General features: G+C 40.3%; 1 protein-coding gene across 7 annotated transcripts in view; it reads left to right on the top strand.

Annotated features, from left to right (window-relative positions):
• Positions 1–25732, top strand: part of CLASP1 (cytoplasmic linker associated protein 1) — a 161954-nt gene that overhangs the window by 109428 nt on the left and 26794 nt on the right. For 3 of the 7 annotated variants that reach the window (XM_081852510.1, XM_081852508.1, XM_081852509.1), the window contains 10 exons: positions 7152–7255; positions 10428–10451; positions 12175–12419; positions 13339–13402; positions 14147–14310; positions 16300–16378; positions 16632–16775; positions 20236–20328; positions 22779–22922; positions 24940–25046. In XM_081852510.1, the coding sequence (XP_081708636.1) occupies positions 7152–7255; positions 10428–10451; positions 12175–12419; positions 13339–13402; positions 14147–14310; positions 16300–16378; positions 16632–16775; positions 20236–20328; positions 22779–22922; positions 24940–25046 (1168 nt within the window). Of the gene's footprint in view, positions 1–3299; positions 3363–7151; positions 7256–10427; positions 10452–12174; positions 12420–13338; positions 13403–14146; positions 14311–16299; positions 16379–16631; positions 16776–20235; positions 20329–22778; positions 22923–24939; positions 25047–25732 lie in introns of all 7 variants that reach the window. The other 4 variants (XM_081852513.1, XM_081852511.1, XM_081852512.1 and 1 more) reach the window with 2 other exon arrangements.

Here is a 25732-nt window from a genome sequence, read left to right as displayed (position 1 = left end):
AAAAAAAGAAAGGTCTGGTCACAAACCAGAATGTAAGGATAACACAAGAAGCAAGATCCAGAAGCAGTCCAAGGACAAAACACAGGAAGTCCAGTCAAGGCATGTCAAGGATGTTGTTCCAGCGCTTCCTTCTAGAAACTAGAAGCTTTAATGCATGAAGCTTCATAGCCTTCAGGCACTCCAGCTCACTAGGTCTACACTTACAGGCTCCAGAGCTCCCCTGGACTCAGTAGCAGCTCAGCTTCTGTTCAGGGGCCCTCTGTGTCTTGTGAAGGGTGTTGGGATGCCTTGAACTCTGAAGGCCCCAGATCCAGGCTGCTCCTCTGTAGTATTTGCTTTGGGAGGACCAGGTCCTCCTCTGAAGAGAATTCTTGCAGAAGGAGCCTGGCAGTTTTTATATCTTCATATGTGTCCAAATCAGTTTTCAAAGGTTCAGTCAATCCATGTTAATTCAAAATGGCATCTGGTGGTTTCCAAACATAGACCAAAACCTGCTTCAGGAACCATCATGCCAATTAAAAGGTCTGAAGGCTTAGCGAACTAATGGATGGACAGACGTCACACAGCTTTCAAAAATATATAGTAGATAGAATGACAATATAACAAAAAACAAAAATTTCTTCTACTTGATAAGTGACTATTGCTGCCATAGGTGAATCAGAAAACCTTTCTACTCACTGTTGATAATTAAAATTTCTCTAGTTCGGTGATCTATTACAGCTAAAACAAGGTTAGGGATTTGTGTGTTCAGGAACCATCCTCTCTTCTTTAACTAAGATTTATTAATATTAATCTGAATTCTGGAATGTTTCAGATAACTTTCTAAAGGATGATTAAGGAATGGCTTTAAAAAGGTCTGAGCAAAAACACAAACCCCGGTCTTCTTAGCCTCGTATTGCCAATGTTTGAGAGTGTTTACCCATTGGGCTAGGAGAAGGGGAGCATTTGTTGCTGCATAGCCTGGCAATGATCAATGCAACATGTGGAGCGCGGCATGGAAATACAGGGGAATCTCTATGCATTGCTTAAGCATTTGGAAGACTCTTCTCTTTCCACTGTTGTTCTGTGACTCAGTTCTTGGGCTGCAAAGTTTGCAAACAGGCACAGAAAATATGAATTTAAAGGAGCAGTTGGGTTCTCTCTCTGTGTGTGTATGATATTGGAACCAAATATTTATGTTGTTTTCTCCAGTCATATACTATAACTAAAAACTAAAACCCAAAGAGGTCTTAGTGGCGCATGTGCATGTATCAAATGTACCATTTTAGAAACTTTTCAACTGTTAATGCAAAGCTGTATGCTTTTCTTACTGTCCAAGTATACAACCGGTTGTACATATTCCTAGCTTTCAACATATGCAAATTTATATTTTTTCTTCTAGTAAGGCAAAATAAGAAAAATACTGCTGTTAGTGATAATCTAAATCAAAATTCAATTTTAAGAGTTTAATAGCATTTTATATAAAATGCAACTATAGACTTTGAAATAGATTTGCTAAATAATGTTAGTACTACCCTGGCTCATCTCCCGGTTTGCACATCACATTATATTAATAGTTTATTTGGGCAACACAGGAAGCCAGACTCTGACTTGTTCCGTATGCAGCATGGCGGCAGCAGAAGGTGGGGAAGAGAACTGTGGGAACTTTTTAGCAACAATTTTTCATTTTTCACGTCACTTTTAATTTGTATACCACTCATCTATATTACTATACACAAGGAAGTTTAACAAGCTGAAGAACAACAAAATATACAAGATCACAGATCTTATAACAATCTATTCCAATAAAATAAGTCATAATCATTTTTTTTATAACTGCTAGTTCACACAAAGCCACAGTTTGTTTTATACTACGTATAATATAATGTGACATGCAAAATGGGCCCACAAACATCCAAGATGGGATCAAATGGAGAGTATATGAAATGAAGAAAAAAAATTAGCAGGGTTTATCTTTGCCATCTTACATCAACCACCAAATTCTCGGCTCTATTCTTGCTTAGACTCTTTTAGTTGTTAAAGTGAAGGGTGCTCTTTCAGATCCAAAACTGAGTTCAGAACTAGTGAAAGCATGAGCATGCATGCAGTACAACTGCAGATTCAGCAGCTGAATAAATAAGCGGTGAAAGTATTTAAATGACACTTTCCCCACCCAAATCTGCTTCTTTCCACGGTATAATGTGTGACCTCTTTGATTTTTGTATTAATCAATACATCATTATGATACAAATGCTTTGTTGTCTTAGATCCAAAGGTAAGTATACTGTGACCAGACTGCTTAACTCTATTGGCACTTGTGAATGATTTAAATGACTATTTGTCAGTGCTGGTGCCTTTTACTTTTTGGGTGCTTGGATGTTCTCCAGCTACAAAACTGACCTCAGGACTCTATATTTAGTGTAAAGCCTGTAACTAACATTAATGATTCAAATCTCCTCTCAAATCCAGATTTGTTCTTTTCCGTACTGTAGCTGCATGTTGTCCAGACCATATGGTACCCTAATTAGACTCTCGACAGAGCACTTGCTTTAAATTCAGAAGTTCCCACGTTCAATGCTAATGGATTCTGGGTTAGCAGAACTGGGGAAATCGCTCTGCCTGGGGAATGGGAGAGATGCTACCCGTAAGAGGAGCCCGAATATGTCTATGGTAGCATCATATGTTCAGTTTTAATAGGTTACCTGCTTTGTGGTACTGGGGATATAATTTCTGCAGCAAATATATGTCATGAAAGTTATTTCCTTATGTTGTCTTTCCGCTCCTCTCCGGCGCTGTCGGTTTGTCCCTGAACTACAAATTGTCTTTTTATTGACCATGGGTTTGCATCTATGAATGAAACTACTGAGGTTTAACACTTGCAAGCACAGTTTCTAAGGATTCATTGCGATTCCGCCATAGGATTTAGACGGACCACACCTAAATCCTATTGCTTCCAAGTTGATCATTTCATGTTTTCATCAGTGATTCTCCTGAAACCGGCAGGTGATTCATGTTTCTCAGTCTCTGCTGAACTGCACGTAACTCGAAAGTCTCAAAAGGGGTCCCTTCTGTTTTTCATGCATCATGCCCCATAGCTGGAGGGGGAGGGTTGGGGTGAGCAGGGGAGCTTTGGGTGTTGGTCCTGCTTGTGGGGCTGGCACTCGATTTATATGTCCATTCATATGCGATGCCATTTCCTTTTCACTATGTAACGCCAGTGTTGGTATTAATCATGTGCATCCTCTTTGGACTGTGGCACTTTTCTGTCTTGAGTACATGTGTGTTAATCCTGTGGGTGTTGCCATTCCTTCTACTTGCAGCCTCTCGACGTCATTCCAGGTCCACTAGCGCTCTCTCCACTGCTGATTCTGTTGGGCAGTCAGGTGAACAAGTGCTAACTGCATGAGTCTGCTTCTTAATAGTGTCTCTTTTTATTGCCATTTTAACATTTGCAGTCACAAACGTCGCTCTTCATTTAGCATGTGCTTCTTCTTCTTTTTTTACCACCACCGCCGCCGCCATAGGCTTTCTTTTTTTTCCTTTTAAACATGCTTTTGTCACTTTTAAGTTTTGAATGCGTTTTTTTAAAAAGGTGGCTTGGTTTTTTTGGTTTTGCATACTGTTATTCCTGTAAAGGAAACAATGTTAAAATGGCGATTCAGGGCTCTGTTGATGTATCTTCTATGCATTTGTTCAGACAGATTGCATAGTATTTTGGGGCATGCTTCACAGCAGCCACAGGAAGCGCATAACATCACTTGGAGCTACAATTTTCTAATGCTCAATAAATAAATGGCAGAGCTGACCAGCAGCAAGGATGTGGCTCAAAATTCAGTTGTACAGTGTATCTCTCTGGTGTGCAAATAGCAAAAGTCAGTTTAATATTCTTTGGTAAATACAATTTTTTAAATGATGTTCTATCCAAGCTTTATAAAACTCTTATTTACTGAAAGGCAGAAATCAAGCAATTAGAAGCTTGGGTTTTTAAGCTGGACTGGGTCTTTACGGATTTGCATTAGTTTCTTAAGCCAAGTAGTATAGATTTCTATAGATCAAGTAGTATAGATTTCTATAGATCATGATTTATTTGAATTTGTGCTATACATTTGAAAGGTGGCAGATTTGGTAGAATTTGTCTCAAAATGGGTGTCATTGAAAAATTATTTGGGATTTGCCTTGTGCTCTTCTGAAACTTTACTGGAGAACTTCATTCATATCTCTGAAATGGGCTTTAGTACACTGAAAACATACTCTTCTGGAGTGAGGGACTGACAAGCCCAGAATTTGTCCCAATAGAAACATGTATTGCATCGTCACCCATCTCATGGGTTCTGCCCATTTGCTAAAAGTAGGGCATATAGCTGCATGCCACCTTGTAACTTAATGTGAGTTAAATTTAGTTGTTTCTGCTGGGTATTTTAAAGGCTTATGACATGATTTATTTTACCATTCTGATTATCCACATCTTTTAAAAAACTATTTTCCCTTTTCTAATGCAGTCTTAGTTTTGCTTGATAACATGTGACAGATAGAATTCAGTTCTGGTTTTTATGAAAATTGTGAGCATTTCAACTGGCATTGCTGGAGCTAGATTTTCACTCTTTACCAACTTACACAAGTAATATTTTCACTTGAAAGTTAATTCCCCAGTGGCATGCCTTTTTCCTGGAGGGTGGCCATAACCACACTGGGATGCAAAGATTTCTTTTACTTCATGATTTGTCAAAGAATTGTTCAGTATTGGAGCTCTTGCCAGGGTGGTTGGGATCTTGATGTATTAAATCAAGTTGGTGATTACTTTCTGGGCAAGAGTACTAGATTTATGTATGTTTTCTGGAGCAAATTCGGTTGCACATACCTCTTTGATCACTTTCTTGTTCATTCGCATGTCACGAAATTAGCCTAGTAAGCTGCATGTGGCACATTCTGGGGCCAGTTTACCATGTATGAAAGTGCAACCAGTTCCTTGATTTTGGGAAGCAGGTAGCAATAGAAATAATGATTTGCCATGTCTGTGGGGAAACGTCCCGTCCCAAAATTCCTGTGTACCTTTCAATGGGGCAACGCTATGGCAGTTCTATATTTCAACTGTGGATATTCCACAAATAGTAGAAATGTTACCCTAATCCATGACCCAGCTGAATTTCAGCACTTATAACCCCATGCAGATTAGTGGTTCATTTCTTTCATTGAAATAAATGAAAGTGGTTAGCTTTGGCTGGATCATACACTTCATTTTATCTCTGGTATTACTGAAATTTTGGAAGATGCAAATCCAGGGGGTGAAATTCTGGCTTTCAGTGAGACCTGAGCAATGCCACCTGACATAAGTGCAGTTATCCTGCTATTTGTAGATTCTCTGAAACCTCCTACTCAAATAGTTCCACTGAACAGTGGAGGGCTTTAACAAAGTAGGTAGGTTATAGGATTGTGGCTGTTATATTGCACCAGATACTTACTGATACTTACAAAATTATGGTTGACTAGTACAAAACTTCATAACAGTGCATTTGGCTTGTCACTTCATATACATTGTCACATTTCCACCAGGTCTTCTACTTGAAGATCTACTTGAAACAAAACTGACGTTTGAAGCAAGTATTTGTGCTGCTTCTGCAACTAGGTGCATTAAAAAAGGGAATAGTAATAACATGCAGTTTTTATTTCCCTGTAAACATCATCAGTCAATTGCTTTCAGAAAAAGCTTTCCATTAAAAACGTTTAATTTTCGCATGTAGTCTACTTTTATTTTTAGAAAATGTGCTTGTTGTAAATTTAAAATGCCTTATCTTGGTAACGCATTTTGAAAAATGAAAAACTTTTGGTATAATTGCCCCAATGCTTAGAAAATTATTGGTTTTGGCCTCTTAACATCGATTCTTCCTTTATGCCATAGTTGATCTGATCTTGCTTCCCTTCCTGCAGACCTAAACAAATATCAAATGCAAAAGTTGAATGCAACTTTTATCTGAGAGAAGATTGCAGAGTTCACAGAGCTCACAAATGATTTTTCCTGTTGAACTTACTCTGTTTATGCCTAGGTTCCTGCATCAGTTGTTATTGAATCTGCACACCCCCATTAAACCTTGCAAGAAATTCCTATTCATTGGAGATGAAGCTACTTAAGCAAATACTGTTTCTAATTAGTGTGCCCTAAAATATTTGCATGCAAACCACCTTTTTATCACTTATTGCACAGTTGCAAATTATATGGTTCAGTAGTGCAGATTATTATCATTGTCCTTATCTAGCAAGGGAAATATGCAAGGACGCAGCCTTCTGCTGTTGCAGGTAGTTCATATCCATACACTCATCCACTTCGTGATGCTTATTGGGCCCCACTGAACTGACTAGGGATATACACCACCATTCAGCTAATTGCCTACAGCTAGAGTAGGATTGGCATGCCATGTTTCTACATTACTGTTGCTTTTAAAAAGCTCAAACACTGTGATTTTTATTTGATTGATAACCTACGCTAGCTGTTGAAAAAAAAATCCTTTTGAAATTCATTCTATCATCATTATTATTATAGTCTTTCTTCTATAAGGCTGTGAAACCCAGATTCAGATGTAATGCTAAGCCAAAGCATGGCTTACCTCTGTGTAGCCCATCAACAGTAAGGCCACAGTAAGGCATGTTTGCTAGTACGTGCTAAGCCATGTCCTGGGCCACTGTCAGAGTAATTGTTAGCTATTCTAGAGTATTTTTAAAAGTACACATTGCAGGACCTGCAAAAAAAGAAAGAAAATTAATAGAATACTAGTGACAATTTTTCTCTTAAAACACACACACTCGAAAATTTTGTTGTGGTACTCATGCATCATCCTTTGAACAATGAGTGATATCCACAGGTTGTTTCATTAAAAAGACACCATAAAAGAGATCAACTCCCTCCCCTCTGTTTCTCGATAGGAAAGTATTCTGGTGACTTGTCCAATGCTACATCTGGGATCCTAGCTAGCTATGTAACAGGACTCTACATTTTGACAAGTCTGTTGTGGTGCTAAAGAGGTCTGATCATAACAAAACAAAACAGTGCCTGGTAATAATTAAAGCCATGGTGAGAGTTCCTTCTCTGTGTCGGTTCATTCCTGGCCAGCAGCCTTATTAATATTCCAAGGGACTGTGAACTCCCCTAATGATGCCTTTCAATATTGTCTTTTGTGCAGACCGGTTTGGGCTCGGACAGCCAGGCAGGTTGCCTGCCTCTATGAATGCAATGCGAGTCCTCAGCACAAGCACAGATCTGGAGGCTGCTGTGGCGGATGCACTGGTAAGAAGGAAAACACAATGCTACCAACACCAGAAACTGACTTAAAGCTGCCTATTGTACGTACATTCTCCTGTTTCTTGTTTATAACTGTTCCTTTTTAATGTGCGTGACACTGCCTAAATGTCTGTCTTGGGGTTTGGCATATGTGGAATAAAGTTAGTTAATGCACAGCCGTTCTGCACAAGAGGCAGGGCTGTTGTGACTGCTGGCATTGGATCTGAGAAGACTGACACTAGTAGTCTCAGATAGAAGTGAAGAGTTGCAAGCATTAACTGTTTGATCCTAACTCCCCTTATGTGGAAGTAAACCTCATTTATTTGGATGAGTCATATTCCGTCTAAATGCACTTAGGAGCACAGCCAGAGTCTCTGAATTGCTGTCTGCTCTGTTCAGCAGTTATATACCATGGTAGATGAGATGCTTCAGCTGTAAGACATTAAGGACTTGGGTCTCTAGTTCTAGATATTTCAGGTTTGATTCCCAGCACAGTAGGTGTCCCTGATGTGGTTGGTATCTGGGGTCACTCTCAAATCCTCCAATGATGCTCACCAAGGCCCCTGCCCCTCCCTATTTTATTTTATTCTTTTTACTTTGGGGGGAGTGTTGGTCGGGAAGTTTCCTGAATTGGGGGGGTGTTGCCTGCTTTTTTTGCTCTGTGTTTTACGTGTTTGGGTGTGTGTGTGTGTTTAACTCTTTTTTGGGGATTGATAGATAGATGGATAGATAGATAGATAGATAGATAGGTAGGTAGGTAGATAGATGGATGGATGGATGGGTGGGTCTGAGTACTGCTGTTACTTCTGTGAAATGGGTATTTTGCAGTTCCTACAATAGTTCCTTTGATTTTCAAATGTGCCTCCAGGCCTGAGAAGGTTGGGAATCTCTCCAGACGTGTTAACAAATTTTGCTTGGCTCCTGAAGGTTGGTTGGTGCATTTGGACGGCTAAAAATGAATCTCTTTTCCTAGGGAACTCGTGAGAATTGTAGCTCTGTGAGGGGAATAGGGGTCTCCTGACAACTCTCAGCACCCTTAACAAACTACAACTCTCAGGATTCTCTGGGGGAAGCTGTGACAATTTAAAGTGGTATCATAGTGTTTAAAATGTGTCGCGTGAATGTGGCCTTAGAAGTACTCTGCTGGAAGCTCCTCGTTTCCAGAAAATCATCCATTAAGTGCATCTAAGTACAATGTGTTCTGCTATGAGTGACACTGTGGGCTTGATTCTAGCTCCTAGACTATGGGTCCACCTATCTCAGTATTTTTTTACTCAATGAAAATGTTCATCCATGACTGACTTTGTTTTCTCACCCACGACTGAAGAGCTTCCATTAGAATGGATAGCTAGCGAGGCCTCCAGTACTTCAGTACAAGCTGTCTCTTGTGTTTGTTAAAGTTGACAGGGAACTACTGGCCCTGAGGTGCAGCTTGTGAATTATACGCTCTCTCTCCCATGCCTCAGTAAAATCATAAATCCATAAAGAAAGGGCTGTAGTGAAGTTGGGGCCTGTATTTTTTTCCAAAATAAATTTTCAGATTACCCTGTCAGCTGAAGCATACACGCGTCAGTTATTTTCATCTGTCTAAAGACTGATAGGGAGAAGGGTCCTGCAGTCTCTGCCCTCAACAAGTATATCATAAAATCAATTCTCCACATGGAACACAGAGACAATTTGTTTCTACTTCAAGGTAGTGGTATTTTGCATCGTCAACTAGCAATGCAAGCCCGATCCAGAAAACCCCAGAACTGGTAAGATAGGGCCTTCTCATACTGAAGATATGCAGAGCAGCAGACCAGTCATCTGACTTATTGAAACCCTGTTTGACAGATACCCAGGTCCAGCTGATGTTGCAGTAGAACAAGAAACCCTCCAAAGTCTATTTCTGTTGAATTTTGCTGTTTTTCTTATCGTTGTTACTATTGTGAAAAGGCAGCTGTTTTACTTTTGGTAGCCAGTCTCCTGCCTTTCTCTGTTTCTCACTGAAAAAAAAATCCCCTAATCTCTAGTAGTCTTTCTCACAAAAGCAGCATTCTCTGCTCCCTGCCCCTCCACCTTGGTATTTGAGAAGTCTAGATGCTTCTCTAAAAAGGCTTTATCCCACCAAACAAGATTTCAAACAAAGCCCCGCAGGTCAAATTCTGTGTCCTGGCACACACTAAATTCTGTACCTGTAAAAGGAGACAACTGAACCTGGTCAAAAGAAACATCTTTGTTTCTGCCTAGCAAACATGAAATCAGTGTACAGAACCAGTCCTGTTGATTTGAAGGTCAATGAAAAACATTGGGATAAAGAGATTTTACATTCAGGGGAAGAAATAAGTCCCAGCTGGCTATGAGAGAGGGAGGGAGCTCTGGGAGACCATTGTGCAGGCATAGGCAAACTTGACCCTCCAGATGTTTTGGGACTACAACTCCCATCAACCCTAGCTAACAGGACCAGTGGTCAGGGATGATGGGAGTTGTAGTCCCAAAACATCTGGAGGGCCAAGTTTGCCTATGCCTGCCATAGTGTATTTGAACAACTTTGGAGAAAAAATAGCTCTTAGTTATTTGGTTTTCGGTGAGGCTAGAGAGCCTGTTATCTCTTCCCTGTCTTGGATTCTATGTCTGTGGCTGGTAAGAGATAACATGTCCTCAAATGCCACCTTAAGGAGAACAGAAGCGTTGGGGTGATAATCAGGACTGCAATTCTTTTTTATTGGAGTTGTATAAAAGTGTCAGAATGGCATAGGATAATGTTGGCTTTAAGTGAAGGCAGAATGCTAAGTGCACATTACCTATGCCTGAATTGAAGAGGACTTAGGTTGCATTGTTACAGATATATAGAAGGGTCTGGAAACTTCTGTTTCAGTGTATCTGAAGAAGTGTGCATGCACACGAAAGCTCATACCAAGAACTGACTTAGTTGGTCTTTAAGGTGCTACTGGAAGGAATTTGTTTTGTTTTGTTTAGGTTGCATTGGGAAGTGAGATCAGAAGATCAATCTGTTTGGTGCCATGCTCTGTACCAATTTTAATTTTGTGTTGCTTGAAGTAAATCTGACTGAATTTATATTTTTATTTGCTAAGACACATTTGCTTGTACATTTTTGTTGCAAGTGCAATCCCTGCATAAGCTTCTGACATAATTCTCTTATGCTTTCTCCCGCCCTTCAATCTTTTCCTGCATACAGCTCTTAGGAGACTCCAGAAGCAAGGTACTAGTGCCTGACTTTTTGACTTTTTGTTGTTGTTAAGTTCTTTTCCTTTATTTCTTTTTCTTTTTTTGCTTCTCCTGTTACAGAATTCATATGGTGCTGATATTCTGATATGTTAGAGCATATTCTGATATGTTAGAGCCCAGCTCTGGAGTCCTATCAAGCTGCGGAATTGGGACCTCAGAAACACGTTCTGTATCATTCACTTAGTGTCTGTGTGTGTATCAAAGAAAACAAGAAAAGCCAAGGGAAAAAATCTCTTTAATGAATTATGCAAACAAAACATTACTATTGTGTACATGTGTATATGCATATATGCTAAATTATGTAGAGGGTGGGTAAGATAAGGAAATTGGGTGTAATACATAGCTCTGAAAATAATAGTTATTTGATGTTGCCTAGCACAATTAGGTATTTCTAGCAAGGGTGGGAGCATATTCCATGTTGTTGTTGTTGTTGTTGTTGTTATTTTGCTGTATGCCGCCTTTTCACATTTCAAAACATGCTCAAGGCAGCTTACAACATGAAAATAATACAGAACCACGGCATAGCAAAAGTAGTCATAAACAATAAATAAAGTATTTTAAAATATGCAGCCAAACTGAACAGTTTCCACATAAATCGCAACAGGATCTAAAATAAAGATACAAAAAACCAACAGCAACAACCCCCCTCACCAAACAACACCCCAGCCCAAGAGTGTTCAGTTCACCTGGAGTCACTCAGAGCTCTGCGCTCCCAGGCCAGGTGGGGAAAGGCCTGCAAGGCAGGGAACAGGTCTTCCAGGAACACACAGGCAAGATGGTCTCTCATTTGGCATATAGCTGCCATTCTTCATAATGCATTGCCATCCACACACATTATGTGACAATAAGGACTACATCCAAAGTAAGTATGAATTTTCAAAGTAGCCTATTGCACTCTAGTGATAGCCTCCAGGTTTCCATAAATATACACAATTCCAAAAACAAGAACCTCTCCTAATGCTAATTTTGGGACACCTGGATCTTATGCTGATGCCAGCAGGCAGGGGATTCCCTGTGCTCGTCTTCCACATTTTCTTGGGATTTGAATTTCATTGGGACTAGAGGGAGTGTGCACATCTTTCCCCAATGTATTCTTTGAGTAGCTTTTACGGAGTGTGATATAATCATTTCAGAAATTCATTTATCATTGCTAAATATCTTACTTGCAAACCTGGGCTTTCAAGACATTGGTTTTCACTAAACGAAATTTGTATTAGCATAATTATGACTCTTGTTTATTAAAGAAGAACCAACAAACACTTAAAACCATAAATATGGCATACTATCATAAAATCTGAATTTATATAGGTGAATTTGGAGGCAATCCTTGTTATTTATTTACAAAGTGATATCAGCAACAGAATATTTCTCTTTTTCCAGTTTGAATCACTGGCTTGTTAGCTACATGTTTTATCTCTGCAGTTCTTTTCTATATTAGTATTTATGATATCTCATTATCGGTAGTTTCTTCTTTCATGGGGCCTTTTCTGTTATCACTGCTTGTATTTTGTCCTTTTTAGGGCAGTCTATGCCACTCTTCACTAAGGCTCCTGATGCAGTTTAATTGTGGTTTAAATGTTTTTATGCCATAATCACCAGCAGGGTCAAACAGGCTTCTTTGGTGTTAAATTCCTAGTTTTTGCTTCAGTGTGATCATGTGGAGCCCACTAAGTTCAGGGTTAATTTCCCCCCACCAGAAAAAGCCGGTGAGACGAAGGTATGAGCCATATGGGATGTATTCTGATGATGATGCAAACAGTGACGCATCAAGTGCTTGCTCAGAGCGCTCCTACGGTTCCCGAAATGGAGGTATCCCACACTATCTGCGGCAGACGGAAGATGTGGCCGAGGTCTTAAATCACTGTGCAAGTTCCAACTGGTCTGAGAGGAAAGAGGGGCTAATAGGTCTACAAAACTTATTGAAGAGCCAGAGGACACTGAGGTAATTGTTTTAGTAAGTTTAAGAGAGGTATGATTGATTGATTGATTGATTGATTGTCTATACCACCCTTTATTTTTAGCTCAGGATTAAGGGATGCCCTTGAGTGAGTGAGTGTGTGTGTTGTGGAGGTTTCTAAGCAGAGGTTGGATGGCCATCTGTCATGGATGCTTAAGCTGAGATTCATGCATTTCAGGGGGTTGAGCTAGATGACCCTTGGGATCCCTTAGAATCATAGAATTGTAGAGTTCAGTGATAATAAAAGGTTATACAGCAGAAAAAAACATAAGAGGAAAGCCCGATCAGCCATATGCCAAACAGCAAACAAATAGAGGGCAGGTGATCACCCTAAACTAAAAGCCCGCAGGAATGGCATTTGCAGTCTCCCTAAAGAAGGGAAGAAGCTAAATTCTCCTTCTGAGGGAGTGCTGTAACCAAGGAAGCATTGTCCCATGTAACCACCTGGCGTATTTCTAATACTGGCAGGATGCAAAGCAGGGCCTCCCCAGAAGATCTCAGTGGATGGATAGGGTCATGTTGGATAAGCAGTCTTTGGAATATTCCAGCCCCCAAACACTTGTGGTTTTAAAGTTGGCAACCATCATCTTAAAATTGGGGCTGTGAAGTAAAGCAGTGTAGATTAAATCATTTTTGATTAATATGGTCTTAATTGTGGGCCCCGTCATCAGGCCGGCAGTAGGAGGGAGACTCATTACACTCAACTATCATATAAAATTGGCATATCCTGAATTAATAGCACCACATATTATATTGTTTGTGAATATGACCAGTCTTAAGAACTGTATTTCATAGTACCACACATTTTATGGTTGGACAATAAGTGTAAAATACTTCCTTTCCCGCATTTTACAGATACTTTATGTCAGATCTAAAACATTCTCATTTGGGTTTTGTGTTTCAGCCGAGTTGAGTTGAAAAGACTGTGTGAGATCTTCACACGCATGTTTGCTGACCCGCACAGCAAGGTAAAATCTTAAGTAGATCTTGTAAGATAAACCTGTAATATTTTGTGAATGTACACATATTTTTAAGCATTTTGTTGGTATAAAACAAGCTTATTATTGAAACCTTGGTTGTCTCAAACTCTTGACAGCGTCATTATGCTCTGAAACAGATTTGACTTTGTGTGTAATATTTTAAGGCTTCTTAGTGAAGGAAGTGGGGGTATAAAGAAATTATCTCACTACAGAATATTTGTGCCTTTCTTCCTGAAGCTTGAGCATTGCAGAAGTAGGGCTCATTTAGGGCAGAACATCTCCTTAATGTGCAGTAAGAACGGTTGTTTCAAAATATGTTACTTGCATCAATTTGTAAACACTTAACTCTAGCCTATAATAAAACAAATGTCTCAAACTTTATGTGAATGCATATATTATCTGGGTATTGGGGGAAACTGCCCTAGAGCAGTTGGCTTTGGTTCTCCCTATCTATGTACTAATGAATGGTTTGTTTTGTTGCATGGCCTGTTTTGCGGTGGAATTCACTACAGAGAGTAAGTGTCTTCTCTTTCCTCCTCACCCCCACCCCTCCATGTCACCTCTTTTATATGTTTAATATGGCACATCCTGAAGGTTTACAGTGCTAACATTGTTTCTAAAAGTATTCCGTATCTAAAGTAGATCCCCCCCTTTTTCTTCTTCTTTTGGACATGTTTGCGGTGTTATTATAACTATTATTCCCCCCGCCCCTTATCTCTGTATTTCTTATAGGTTTTCAGCATGTTTCTTGAAACCCTGGTAGACTTCATCATTATTCACAAGGATGATTTGCAGGATTGGCTTTTTGTCCTGCTGACACAGTTGCTCAAGAAGATGGGAGCTGACTTGCTGGGCTCAGTACAGGCAAAAGTGCAGAAAGCTCTGGATGTAACAAGGTAGTGTGTCTGCAAATAACAATGGATGACCTGTGAACCTACCAGCAAGGTGACTTCACCAGACATTTAGACATAATGGTCCGCTTTGGATATAACATGAAATCGTAGCTTAACATCACAGGAAGAAGCCTGCTTGGACCCTATGCACAAGCACACCCTACTTCCTGCTCCTCTGATGCAACCACAACAAGGAGATCAGCAGAACATTTCTAGATTTAAACTAACCACAGTTTGTTGCTGCATCTAGACCATTCTGTGATTAGTTTAAGCCATGGTTTATCGAAACAAGTTAAGATCAATTTGTGGTTTTTGGCTTGTTCTAGTAAACCAGGAATGGGGAATCTGGGCCTCCAGATGATTTTGGATATCAAGCACTTGAAATTTAATAAATGAATAAAAATGATTAAACAATTGATGACCGTTTAAACTGGGTGTATGGGGAAGTATTATTATTATTATTATTATTATTGTTGTTGTTGTTGTTGTTGTATGACTTTTCTGTGTTTTTATATAGTAACCCTCCCCCCTGTGATCCTCTGATGAGGGGAAGTATAGAAATAAATGCTCAACATCCCCAGCTGTTGATCAGTCATCAGGGATGATCAGAATTGTAGTTCAACAGTATCTGGAGGGCCAAAGATTCCACATTCTTGAAATAAGCCACAGTTTAAACTAACTGAAGTTCCTAGTTTGGATGTAGTAAGAGACTACAGTTAATTTCAACCGGGAAGTGGGTGCTTCCAATAAAATTCTCATGGCTACATTGGGCGAGGAGAGAGTGCTTACGCTTGAATCTCGGGTAGTCTTGTTTCTCTAACACTAAACTGGTCTAGCAGTATATCTAAACCACGCCATTGTAACACCTGGTATATTTCAGGAGAGAAGCTATTTACTTTGCTTTACTACTTGAGGGAACCTTGTCGTTCATTTAAAACCAGCATAAACATTGGAGCCTAGAGGTCACACCCACACCATACATTCAAGGCACTCTTCTACAACTTCAATAGTCATGGCTTCCCCCCCAAAATCCTAGGAACTGCAGCTTGTTAAGGACTCTTAGGAAGCCCCTCGCAGAACTACAATTCCCTGCACCCTTAACAAACTATAGTTCCCAAGATTCCCTGGGCTAAGCCATGACTGTTAAAGTTGTACAAGAGTGCTTTAAATTATGACAATGGATTCTTGACAGTTTTTCAGCAGCCAATAGTTAAGGTCTATGCTTGGACTGCATAAGTTGGAAGATGTCATTCATCAACCACTACGCTATAGAGCTTCCCTCCCTTTTCAGAGGGCTTCCATGGAACCCCAGGTCAAAGAAACAAGGGCTGCATGTAGCAATGCCCAAAGAACCATCTTTGCATTTTTGCAATTTTTTTTGCATGTTTGCATTTGAGACTCGTCTTTTTTTTTAAAAAAAAAAAATTATTCTGTTTTTTTGTGCTCCACACCCAGACTGTGAGTAGTAAATGCTGCATCATTTCTCCATCTGAGACAAGATCTTACAAGAAAAGGAAAACTGAATGAAACAGAAAGTGGGGAGGGGGGAGAGACTTATCTTTTTAGAACCTTTGTTATTGACTGAACATTAGCCATGTCTGCACACCTCAGTAAACCATAGGTGAATGCAATATGTATGAACAAGAACAAGACACCACATGCCTGGAAGTCACCCTCCCCCTGTTCCTCATCCCACACAGCCTGGAGGATGACTTCAGAAGCTCTCATTTGCACTCTCAATTAATCGGTTTCCCATGACATCCAAACCTGAAAGTGGCTAGTCTTAACTATGGTTAGTTTAAATAAGCCAGCTTCAGCAATTATATTTGCAAGCTGTTTGAGATTAACCATAGTTAATCCACAGGTTGCTGATCTAAATACTACAAACCGTGGTTTAGCATCATGTGCAAATGTGGCCTCTTGTGTGCATAAATGTTGTGACTAGTAATGGAATTTGTTGTCATGCATTGTTTTCTTTTCTTTCCACTCTAGGGATTCTTTTCCGTTTGATCAACAGTTTAATATTTTGATGAGATTTATTGTAGATCAAACCCAAACACCAAACCTTAAGGCAAGTAAAAGCTTTTGCATTAACATTGGGAATTGCTTGCATCTGAGAACGTAGTACTTGACCACAGACCACAGTGGGGAAGGTAGTCTTTTGTCCAGTGTTTATATTTTAGTGGCGTTCAGAAAATCTAGAGATGACTTTTATATAGCAATCAGTGACCCACAGATTCTTGAATAGGAGCAGGGAAAGATCTTGGGGTTTGGGGAATTTGCAGTGTTCTATCTTACTTACAGAAGTATCCCACTCACTTTAGGTAAAAGTGGCCATCCTGAAGTATATTGAGTCCTTGGCCAGACAGATGGACCCCACAGATTTTGCAAACTCCAGTGAGGCAAAACTTGCTGTTTCTAGGATCATTACTTGGACAACAGAACCAAAGAGCTCAGATGTGAGAAAGGTGAGTTAAAGCAACGACAAGGGTTAAGTGTCAGAATTTTCTAAGTTAATATAAACCATTATAAACATTGTGAAATTGAATAGGTCAAGTAATTTGATTTTTGAATGGCTGTATCTATATCTGTCACCTTAGATAAAGTTTATGGCTACTTGACCATCCATTTTTGACTTCCATAGCATTATATGAATAACCAGAAGAACTTTGAGCTCTTTTTTTAATACATCTGACGGATCAAATGGTATTTTACTTTGAAAAGAGAGAGCCAGTTATTCACCATCCACAATATTTACATTCCTATTAGATAATACAAGATTCCACTCCCTAGATAGAACAAAAACAGGATCTAGAAGCATATTTTCTATGAACCCTAAAATTCAGAGAACTTGCTTGCTTGCTTGTTTTGGAACATTTCTGCACCACCCACCCCCTTTATCACTTGGTGTAGGATGATTTAAAAAACATTAAAACAAATTAAATACACCCAGCAATAATAACAGATCAAACAGCATAAAAAGTAGTAGCAACAATAGGAGACAATCTTCACAGAGTAGGTGAAATAATTGAAAGGCCTGGGAGAATAGGAAAGTCTTTGTCTGGTGCCTGAAAGATAACAAGGTAGGTGCCAGGTGAGCTTTCCTAGGAAGGAAGTTCCACAGATGGGGTGCTGCAACCAAAAAAAGGCCCTTCTTTGCTCACTACCTAATTCCCCTTTTAACAGTGGGAGTACCCAAAGGGCAGCATGAACAGATGTTACACACACACACTTTCAGCTCATACATAATATTTATTTCATATAATTACAAAAGAGGCACTTTGGAATTGTCTACAATAAGCAGAATACCTTTCTGTAAATAAGTGCTTTGCATTACTACAGTATTATGATGCTCTGGCCCCCCCCCCCACCCCCATACTTTCCTTGCATTCATTAAAGCTAGATTATTTGGATTAATTAATAAGAAGATTTCCACAGCAGGGCAGTGTCTGGAACCTTCTGTTTCTTTTTGTGTGTGTGTGTGTGTGAGAGAGAGAGAGAGAGAGAGAGAGGGAGTGTCTTTGTTGTGCTGCCCATTCTTAATGGGCTAATTTACATGTCTCTGTGTGGTAAAGAAAGAAAAATATAGTTTTGAAGCAACTTGCTGGTGAATTAGCATTTTAGCAAGGTCTAGGAAGTTTCCAGCTCTGCCATTAGGTGTCACCATTGCTACACACAAGTTGAGAGGAATCTCACCTTGTTAAAGTTTAGATAAGAAGAAAAAGATACAACCTGTGGATGTTAGGGAGGATAAGGCAGCAGGTGATAAAAACACAGAGAGAAACTGAAGAGAAAGGTCCACTCAGAAAAACCTAAATGTCAGTGAAAAATTACTTTATCCAAACACAGATTTCATACAAAAGACAAAATAGGCATTTGCATGCAAATACAAAAAGCATTAACTGCATAATTTTCACATGGGAAGGAAGCAAATTATGGCTATTTAATTCAATTATAAATGATCTGAAGTCAGTTTTTGCTGTTAACACCAAATTAAAATCAGAAGCAGTGAAGAATTCTAAAGGCGTCTCTTCAAACTGAATGACTAAGCAAAAAAATGTCTGATTAGATTCAGCACAAGTAAGAGCAAAGAGATAGGGGGTATGTAAGGAGGGCTCTTTAAATATACTTATTCATAGAAAAGCATTCTGGAGAAGTATAAAACTTGCACTTTTCGAAAGACAAGGGGGAAAAGGAGCCTTTAAAAACCTCTTTCACACTGGTATTTTAAAATGTCTTTGATGCCATTAGAACCTATAAAGATCTCTCTGTTCCTAAGCCTTGTTTCCAAAACAGTGGCCATCAGTTTTTGTTTGTTTTGAATGAGAAGCTCAAGAGCAATTTTGGCCAGTACATGCGTTTTGAGTTCTGCAAATAATAGTTTTTTAAAAAATAGGGATGAGTGTTGCTTGGCAGTAGATTCTGGGCAGACAAAAGAAAATACTTCCTCACATGGTGCGTAGTTAATTTATCTAATTGCCTGTCACAAAATGTGCAGGTCTCCAGTAGCTTAGATGTTTTTTTGTTTTTTTTTAAAGGATTACGCAATTTCATGGAGAATGGGTTTTAAATATAGTGGCCAATGTGGTGTTTTCCCCAGATGTGATCTACTCCCTTCAGAACCATCTAGCATGGCCAGTGGTCAAGCATGATGGAAGTTGTAGTTCACAACATCTGGAGGGCAGCACATTGGCTACCCCGATCTAAGAAAAGCTATTTACCATTATATCTGAGTGAAACTTCCATGTTCAGAGGAACTAGACCTTGAATACTAGTCACCTGCCCTGCTTTTGTAGGCTTCCTGGAGGCATCTGACTGTCCACAGTTGGGAACAAGGTCCTGACAATATGGATCCTTGGTCTGAATGAGCAGGGCTGTTCCATAAAAGTTCCAACGGGGTTTTGTTGGACAGTGTATGTCTCTTGGACAAGTCATTCATCTGCCATTGTAGCTTTCAAAACATGGCAGCTAAATGGCAGTCATGGCTGGTACAATGGGAGCTCCACCAATGCATCCATGGAACCCTGACCATGGCCCTGTGAAAACAGGATGCTGGGCCATGGACCTGATCCATCAGGTTCTCCTTACATTCTTATCCAGGTAAGCTGTGGTGATGCCAGTGTCAGGGGGACAGCTCCGTGGCTCTCCATCACACTTCTCAACACTACTGCTAGGTGAATGTGCTCTGGAAATTCACGTACCAGGCTTAGGCAATCCAATCTGCTAGCACTATTGCAGCAAAAGGCTATCTAATCAACGCTCAGGCAAATATGTGGTGTTGCTGGAACACCATGGAGTGATGTGCTGCTTCTTTGCTGCCCCGGACTGCAATCCTATACACATTTACCTGTGAGTAAGCCCCACTGAAAGCATTGGGACTTCATAGACATGTATAGGATTGCGTCGTTTGACATACTTGCAGTTTGTATTAACATAGTTCTTGCTTAATACTCTGAGGTTCCTAAAGCTTCTTAAAGCTTACTTTGGTTTTAGGAGGGAAAAGATTTGTGAGCAATCGATTTGAGAGGTGCAGTATAAAGTCCATGTGCTTTTTCTCTCTCTCTCAAAAAAAAGAGAAAATGAAAAATAATGTTTAGCAGCAGTTATTAAGGTGGGAGTAACTAAAGTCTGATAGTACCTTTAAGACTGCTGAGTGCTGCATGAGTAACAGAGCAGAATTCAGATAGAATCCAATGCCACTAAAATAATAGATGAGATCCCAGCCAAAATAAGATATAAAAGATCTTAGTGATCAAATAGCAATTTAAATTTTACAGCATTGGCCTCAAGTTTGAGAAGCACCACCTGCTTTGAAAATGCAGCCCTGGCAAGAAACTAAAATATGCAACTGCTTTTCTGTATGGGTCACTGAAGATATTGTGCTTGCTTCTACTAAATCCTGTCCCCTTTCCTATTTGTTGACCTCAGACCATGCATAGTTGGGTAGGTGAGGATATACCAGCTAGACCATCAGCCTCATCAGGTCCTGGTGAAGGAAACTTGGAAGAGAAGTGTAAACAGGTAGATTAAAAAGTAGTGTACACTAATCATAAGGTATACTCTCTGTTTGCAGTCCAGAGTTCTAATCTAGTCGACATCATCTGTGGAGAGAAATGGGGGCCTGAAATAAATATGCAGTGCTGACTGTGTGTGTGTTTGTGTGCGTGTGCGTGTGTGCAAATAACTTGGCTTGATGTATGTTTTCTTTCACTCAAGAGTTTGAATTAGATGAAGTGTACTCATTACTGTCTAAAAGAAGCTCTGCAGTTAGTTGCACTGCATGATGAGTTCACATCTCAAGGTTGGGTGGAAAGGGACTGAAGGCTCCTGGCGCAAAGTTGGGGTGTGCCTGCTTTTACATCTGCATGCAGCAGGCACACCCTTTGAGTATTAGCCCAACACAGCTCTGCCCTATTACAGGAGACAAAGGCAAAATGACATTTGTCTACGTAGAAAGACAACTTTGGTTATGCCCTTCAGTGGCATTTGAGGAATGGCAATCTCAAGTGCAATAAGCTCCTTTACTAGAGAGAATTTTGGATTCAGATAAATGGCATTGTAATTATTCCTGGGGGGAACAGACCTGCAGTAGAAACTGGTAGGAGCCTGCTTCAGAACTGCCAAGACAATTGAAAGGAGCAGTCATTGTCCTGTGGCTTTAGGAACGGAAGGGTTAGTCAATTCAGAAATGAGTCAAGAGGGGCTTTGAATCTGCTCTTTTCTAGGACTCCACAACCCTGAGATCTTGCTTGCCTAGGTGCACTACTGATTGCATGTAGGCATCCTCTGACAAACTAAAATTCCAGCGCTTGGATCTGCATGATCTGTCCCGAGTGCTTATGTACTTTGGCATGATTTCCTGCTTTTCCCTATTATTTTATTGCATCTTTGATTTGTCATAATATTTTCAGTTCAGAGAATGTTCTTTTGATGAATGTTCTTCAGTTCTGTAGAACAAGATGGACAGGAGTGATTTCCACCCTCTTTCTGGGTACAGTACAGTCAGATTCTCTATGCAGCTGGAAGATGCTCTGGCCAGTGGAAGGAAACTATTAGGCCTTTGTAGACAACAGGCACACATTTTCTCTTCTTCAGGTGTAACAGTTTGCTTATGGTGGATGGAAAGGGTCACCATTTAAGGACTGAATCTTAACACACCTTTGAACAGCCGGTTTAGACCCTGACAAGTGACCCTTAGGGCTGACTTCATGGCACATGTAAACAAGAAACGAGATGGCAGTTGGATAGTGAATACGGGATGTGGATTCTCCCCTCCCTCCCCAAGCAAACTCCAGCACCTTTTGGCTACCGTATTGCCCAAGTTTACTGACTACATCAGCTTTCAGTCCAACTGAAAATGTTCTCATGACCAGAGTAGTCAGAATTTGTAGTTAATGTGTTGAAGCAGCCGCAGCATTTGAGGCTACTGTCCTAAACACACACACACACACACACGAGTAAAATCCATTGAGCTCAGTAGGATTTACTTCTAAGTAAACATTCTTAGATTGCACTGTGTTTATATCCACATATGATGAGTCTGTTACATGGGGTTTATTCTTCAATTGAGATATTTCATATAGACTTCATGTACAAAAACTGACTGCTCAGTAGTTCCACTGGAGGGTGGAGTGTAAGATGCTGGTCTGGAGTTTAGCTTGTTAAATGTCCTAAAAGGCTTTGTAGGGATTAGTAAATTTTGAAGTTGTGTAACATGAGATATGTACCTCTACTAGGAAAAATACTGCATTGCTTGGGATGTATTCAGTGGTGTCCCTCTACTTATGCAAGACTCTTAGAACCGACAGAGGTCTCCATCACCATAATGTGGAGGGAAGTGATGTCCACCTATTTCCCCATTCTCGCTGTGCTTCCCCCAACCTCCAGAGAGTTGGGGGGACCCTTTGGAACAACATGGGAAATGGCGGAGACGGCTCCACCAGGGAAGAAGAATTGGCAAAAGTCGCCTCCCTCCCTGTTCTACTGATGGAAGCTGCCATTGGATCCAAGAGCCTTCTATCCAAAAGCAACATACAAGTCTATGTGATACACATTCTTTCGATGTGCTCTTTTATTTAAAGCACTGCAGCTCCCCTTTATTGTTTGACACCATGTTGGATTAGGTAGCCCTGTTGTCTGATGCAGTAAGGCGGTTCTGAAGCCCCAAGGCTAGATAGCTGAAACAAGATATTTCATTGGACTTGGGAAGTACTTTGTGCATACACCTTTGATGCAATTCTTGCAAAACTTCAATGGATTGATCTCATTGTTATGGATGTGCTTCGTTGTTATGGATACTGTTAATGAATGTTAATTCCATCTAATTGAAGCTTGTCACAAAACACTATATGTATTAATGGATCTTACTCGCATCCCACGTTATTACTGGTAAGACCCTCCTCAATAGAACATAAGCAGTTTTTAAAGATTGCCCTGATGTTGATTGGTGGGTTTTTTTTATTCCTTCCTAGGCAGCACAAATAGTCCTGATTTCTCTGTTTGAACTGAACACTCCTGAGTTTACCATGTTACTTGGTGCCTTGCCCAAAACATTCCAGGACGGTGCTACCAGGCTGCTACACAACCACCTCAAGAACTCCAGTAACACTAGTGTGGTGAGGCTGTGACATATTTTCCTTAAAAATCAACTGAGGCATTGATTTATGTTAAGCTGTTGATTAGGTCTGGCCAATGTATCGATATATAGCCCAGGACCAGTATGAGTAGCATATCATGATGTTGGTTACACTTGCTGGTGAAACCGCCGTGCTCCTGAATCCCTCTGCTAGCAGCACCTGTTGGACGGAGCCAATGCAACTTGCTTGGCTGGTGATACATCATGATGTTGAAAACCTAACATTGCCTAGCCCTACTGGAGAGCCAGTGTGGTGTAGTGGTTAAGAGCGGTAGTCTCATAATCTGGGAAACCGGGTTCGTGTCTCCGCTCCTCCACATGCAGCTGCTGGGTGACCTTGGGCCAGTCACACTTCTCTGAAGTCTCTCAGCCCCACTCACCTCACAGAGTGTTTGTTGTGGGGGAGGAAGGGAAAGGAGAATGTTAGCCGCTTTGAGATTCCTTAAAGGGAGTGAAAGGCGGGATATCAAATCCAAACTCTTCTTCTCTTCTTCTACTGTTGATCTGTTCAGAGCTAAAGCTCTACGCTAAAATCACACAGTTTTTGTTTTACAGGATACAGTCAAACCTCAGTTGTCAAACGTAATCTGTTCTGGAAGACCGTCTGACTTCCAAAACGTTCAACAACTGAGGCACAGATTCTGACTGGTTGCAAGAGCTTCTTGCACTCAAGCAGAAGCCGCATCGGATGTTCAGGTTCCAATAAATGTTCGACAACTGGTGAATTTACTTCTGGGTTTTCGGCATTCGGGAGCCGAAACGTACAATAACGGAGGCGTTCGGGAACCAAGGTTACACTGTAGTATAAAAAATACCTTTTGACAAAGTAGGTATACAATTGTACATAATTGTACATAAAGCACTTCTGCTTTTTCAGTTTCTTCAAATATGGGCTCACTAGTTGTGAGCTTTTATAAGAAGCTTGGCATTGTCTAGATCAGTGGCATTTGGTATTCTTCAGACATGGACTACAACTCCCATCCGGCATGACAAATTATCAGTGTTGATGGGGAAGTCTAGTCCACGATACCTGAAGGCTATCACATTGGCTTTCCGTGGCCTTGGGTTTTGAAGAATGGCTTCTAAAAAGCAGAGGTGACAACAAAGCTTGTTGGTGCTCAGGCAGGGCTATGAACTTTAGGGGATCGTAATAGTAACCTCCTCAGTAAAGATTGTGGAGCCAAATTATATTATTTGGCTCAGGTTAAAGTCCAAGTTGGAGAAGAAGCTTGTCCTCACCTTCCACCTCTTCCATTGACAGGTGAGGTGGGCAGTCTCCTCCTCCTCCAGCATTCTAATGCATTGCATAGAAGCATGCCAGGACAAAAGACCACATTGGCCTTTGGATTTTCCCCAAAGGATACTGATGTTGAAATAGTCCTGTTGGAAAACTGCAGTTCCCAAGGGCATTTGGCCAGTCACTGGAGAGAGGAGGAGAGACCCTCCTCTTTCCCTCTTCCATAACTAGACCAGAGTTTGTCACTACTCCTTTCAGGTGGGGGAATGGGCAGAGTGGTGGATTGTGGTAGGCAATTTCTGAAGCTGGATTGTCCCGAAAAAATAAGCCAATCTACTTCTGATTTTTTTTTGGGGAGGGAGTAGCTTGGCTTATTTTATTTAGAACATATGCATGTGTATATGCAGTGCTTTTTTTCTTTAAAAAATATGTTTAGGGGTACTCTCATTTTGACTCGAAAAAATCACCATTTTATAGTTCAGATCAGGAAAAATAAATACAGTAAATGGACAAAAGTACAAAGATTCACAAAATGTTTAGAGGTATGTGTCCCCCCAGAAAGAAGCACTGTGCATATGTATGTGTGTGTGTTCCAACACAAGCCCAGGAGTCATTTATTCCAACAACTTAATTAGAAAAATTAATCCTATTTAAGTGACACATTATATGAATGAGGACAAAATGGTTCCGTATTTATTCATCTTCTTGTTGTGCCACATGTTATTTGCCCCTTATCCTCTTTTTTTGCTTGTACACTTAGGGTTCTCCTAGCAATACTGTTGGCCGAACTCCTTCACGTCACCCTAGCAGCAGAACCAGCCCCTTAACTTCACCTACCAACTGTTCTCATGGAGGACTCTCCCCAAGGTAATACTGCAGCTTCATTTTAAAAAAGATTGATAGGTGTCTGAGCGGCTTTTCTGTGTGAAACATGCCTGAAAGGTGACTCCTCAAGAAGCGGCAATGGAGGAAAATATGTAACACATTTGCTCCGCTCTGAAAGTGGGTCAGGAAACGAAGCTTGTGTCTGTACCTTAATAAAACCCTAAACTTGTCCTTATATGACAGCTTTTGCACAGAGTACAAAACGCTTGTTTATAATAAGATGTCTGAAAGCTAATATAGATGTGGCAGACTGAACTATAGGCTCATACAAATGCACATGCTCAAGTATACATCACAGCCTTCTGTAAAGGGGATTGTATTGTATATTTTTTTCCTACTTCGCTGTACAATTGAATTTTAATAATGCATTATCAGGTTCGTATCAGAGGATGTTACACTGCTTGTAGCTGTAGGTGTGACTGGGTGTGTTCCTTGTGCATTGTAACAGAGAACATTATGAAAGCTGTGTAACATGGTAGAATTTTGTTAGCGGAAACTATACGCACATGTCCTGATCTAATGGCATAGCCTTCAAAATGTATTTTATTTTACTTTTTATTGCATTATTCCTCCAAGGAGCTCAAGTTGCTGCAGTTCCTACCTACCCAATCTATTGGTGAGAATCTGAGGTGAGATAACCACGTAGCCAAAGTTGCCCCCAGTTCCAG

This window comes from Podarcis erhardii (genome assembly GCF_964252035.2).
Source record: "Podarcis erhardii genome assembly, chromosome: 1".
NCBI lineage: Eukaryota > Metazoa > Chordata > Lepidosauria > Squamata > Lacertidae > Podarcis > Podarcis erhardii.
Note: the sequence above shows the minus strand (reverse complement) of the source record. Positions and strands in the feature narration are given on the sequence as shown.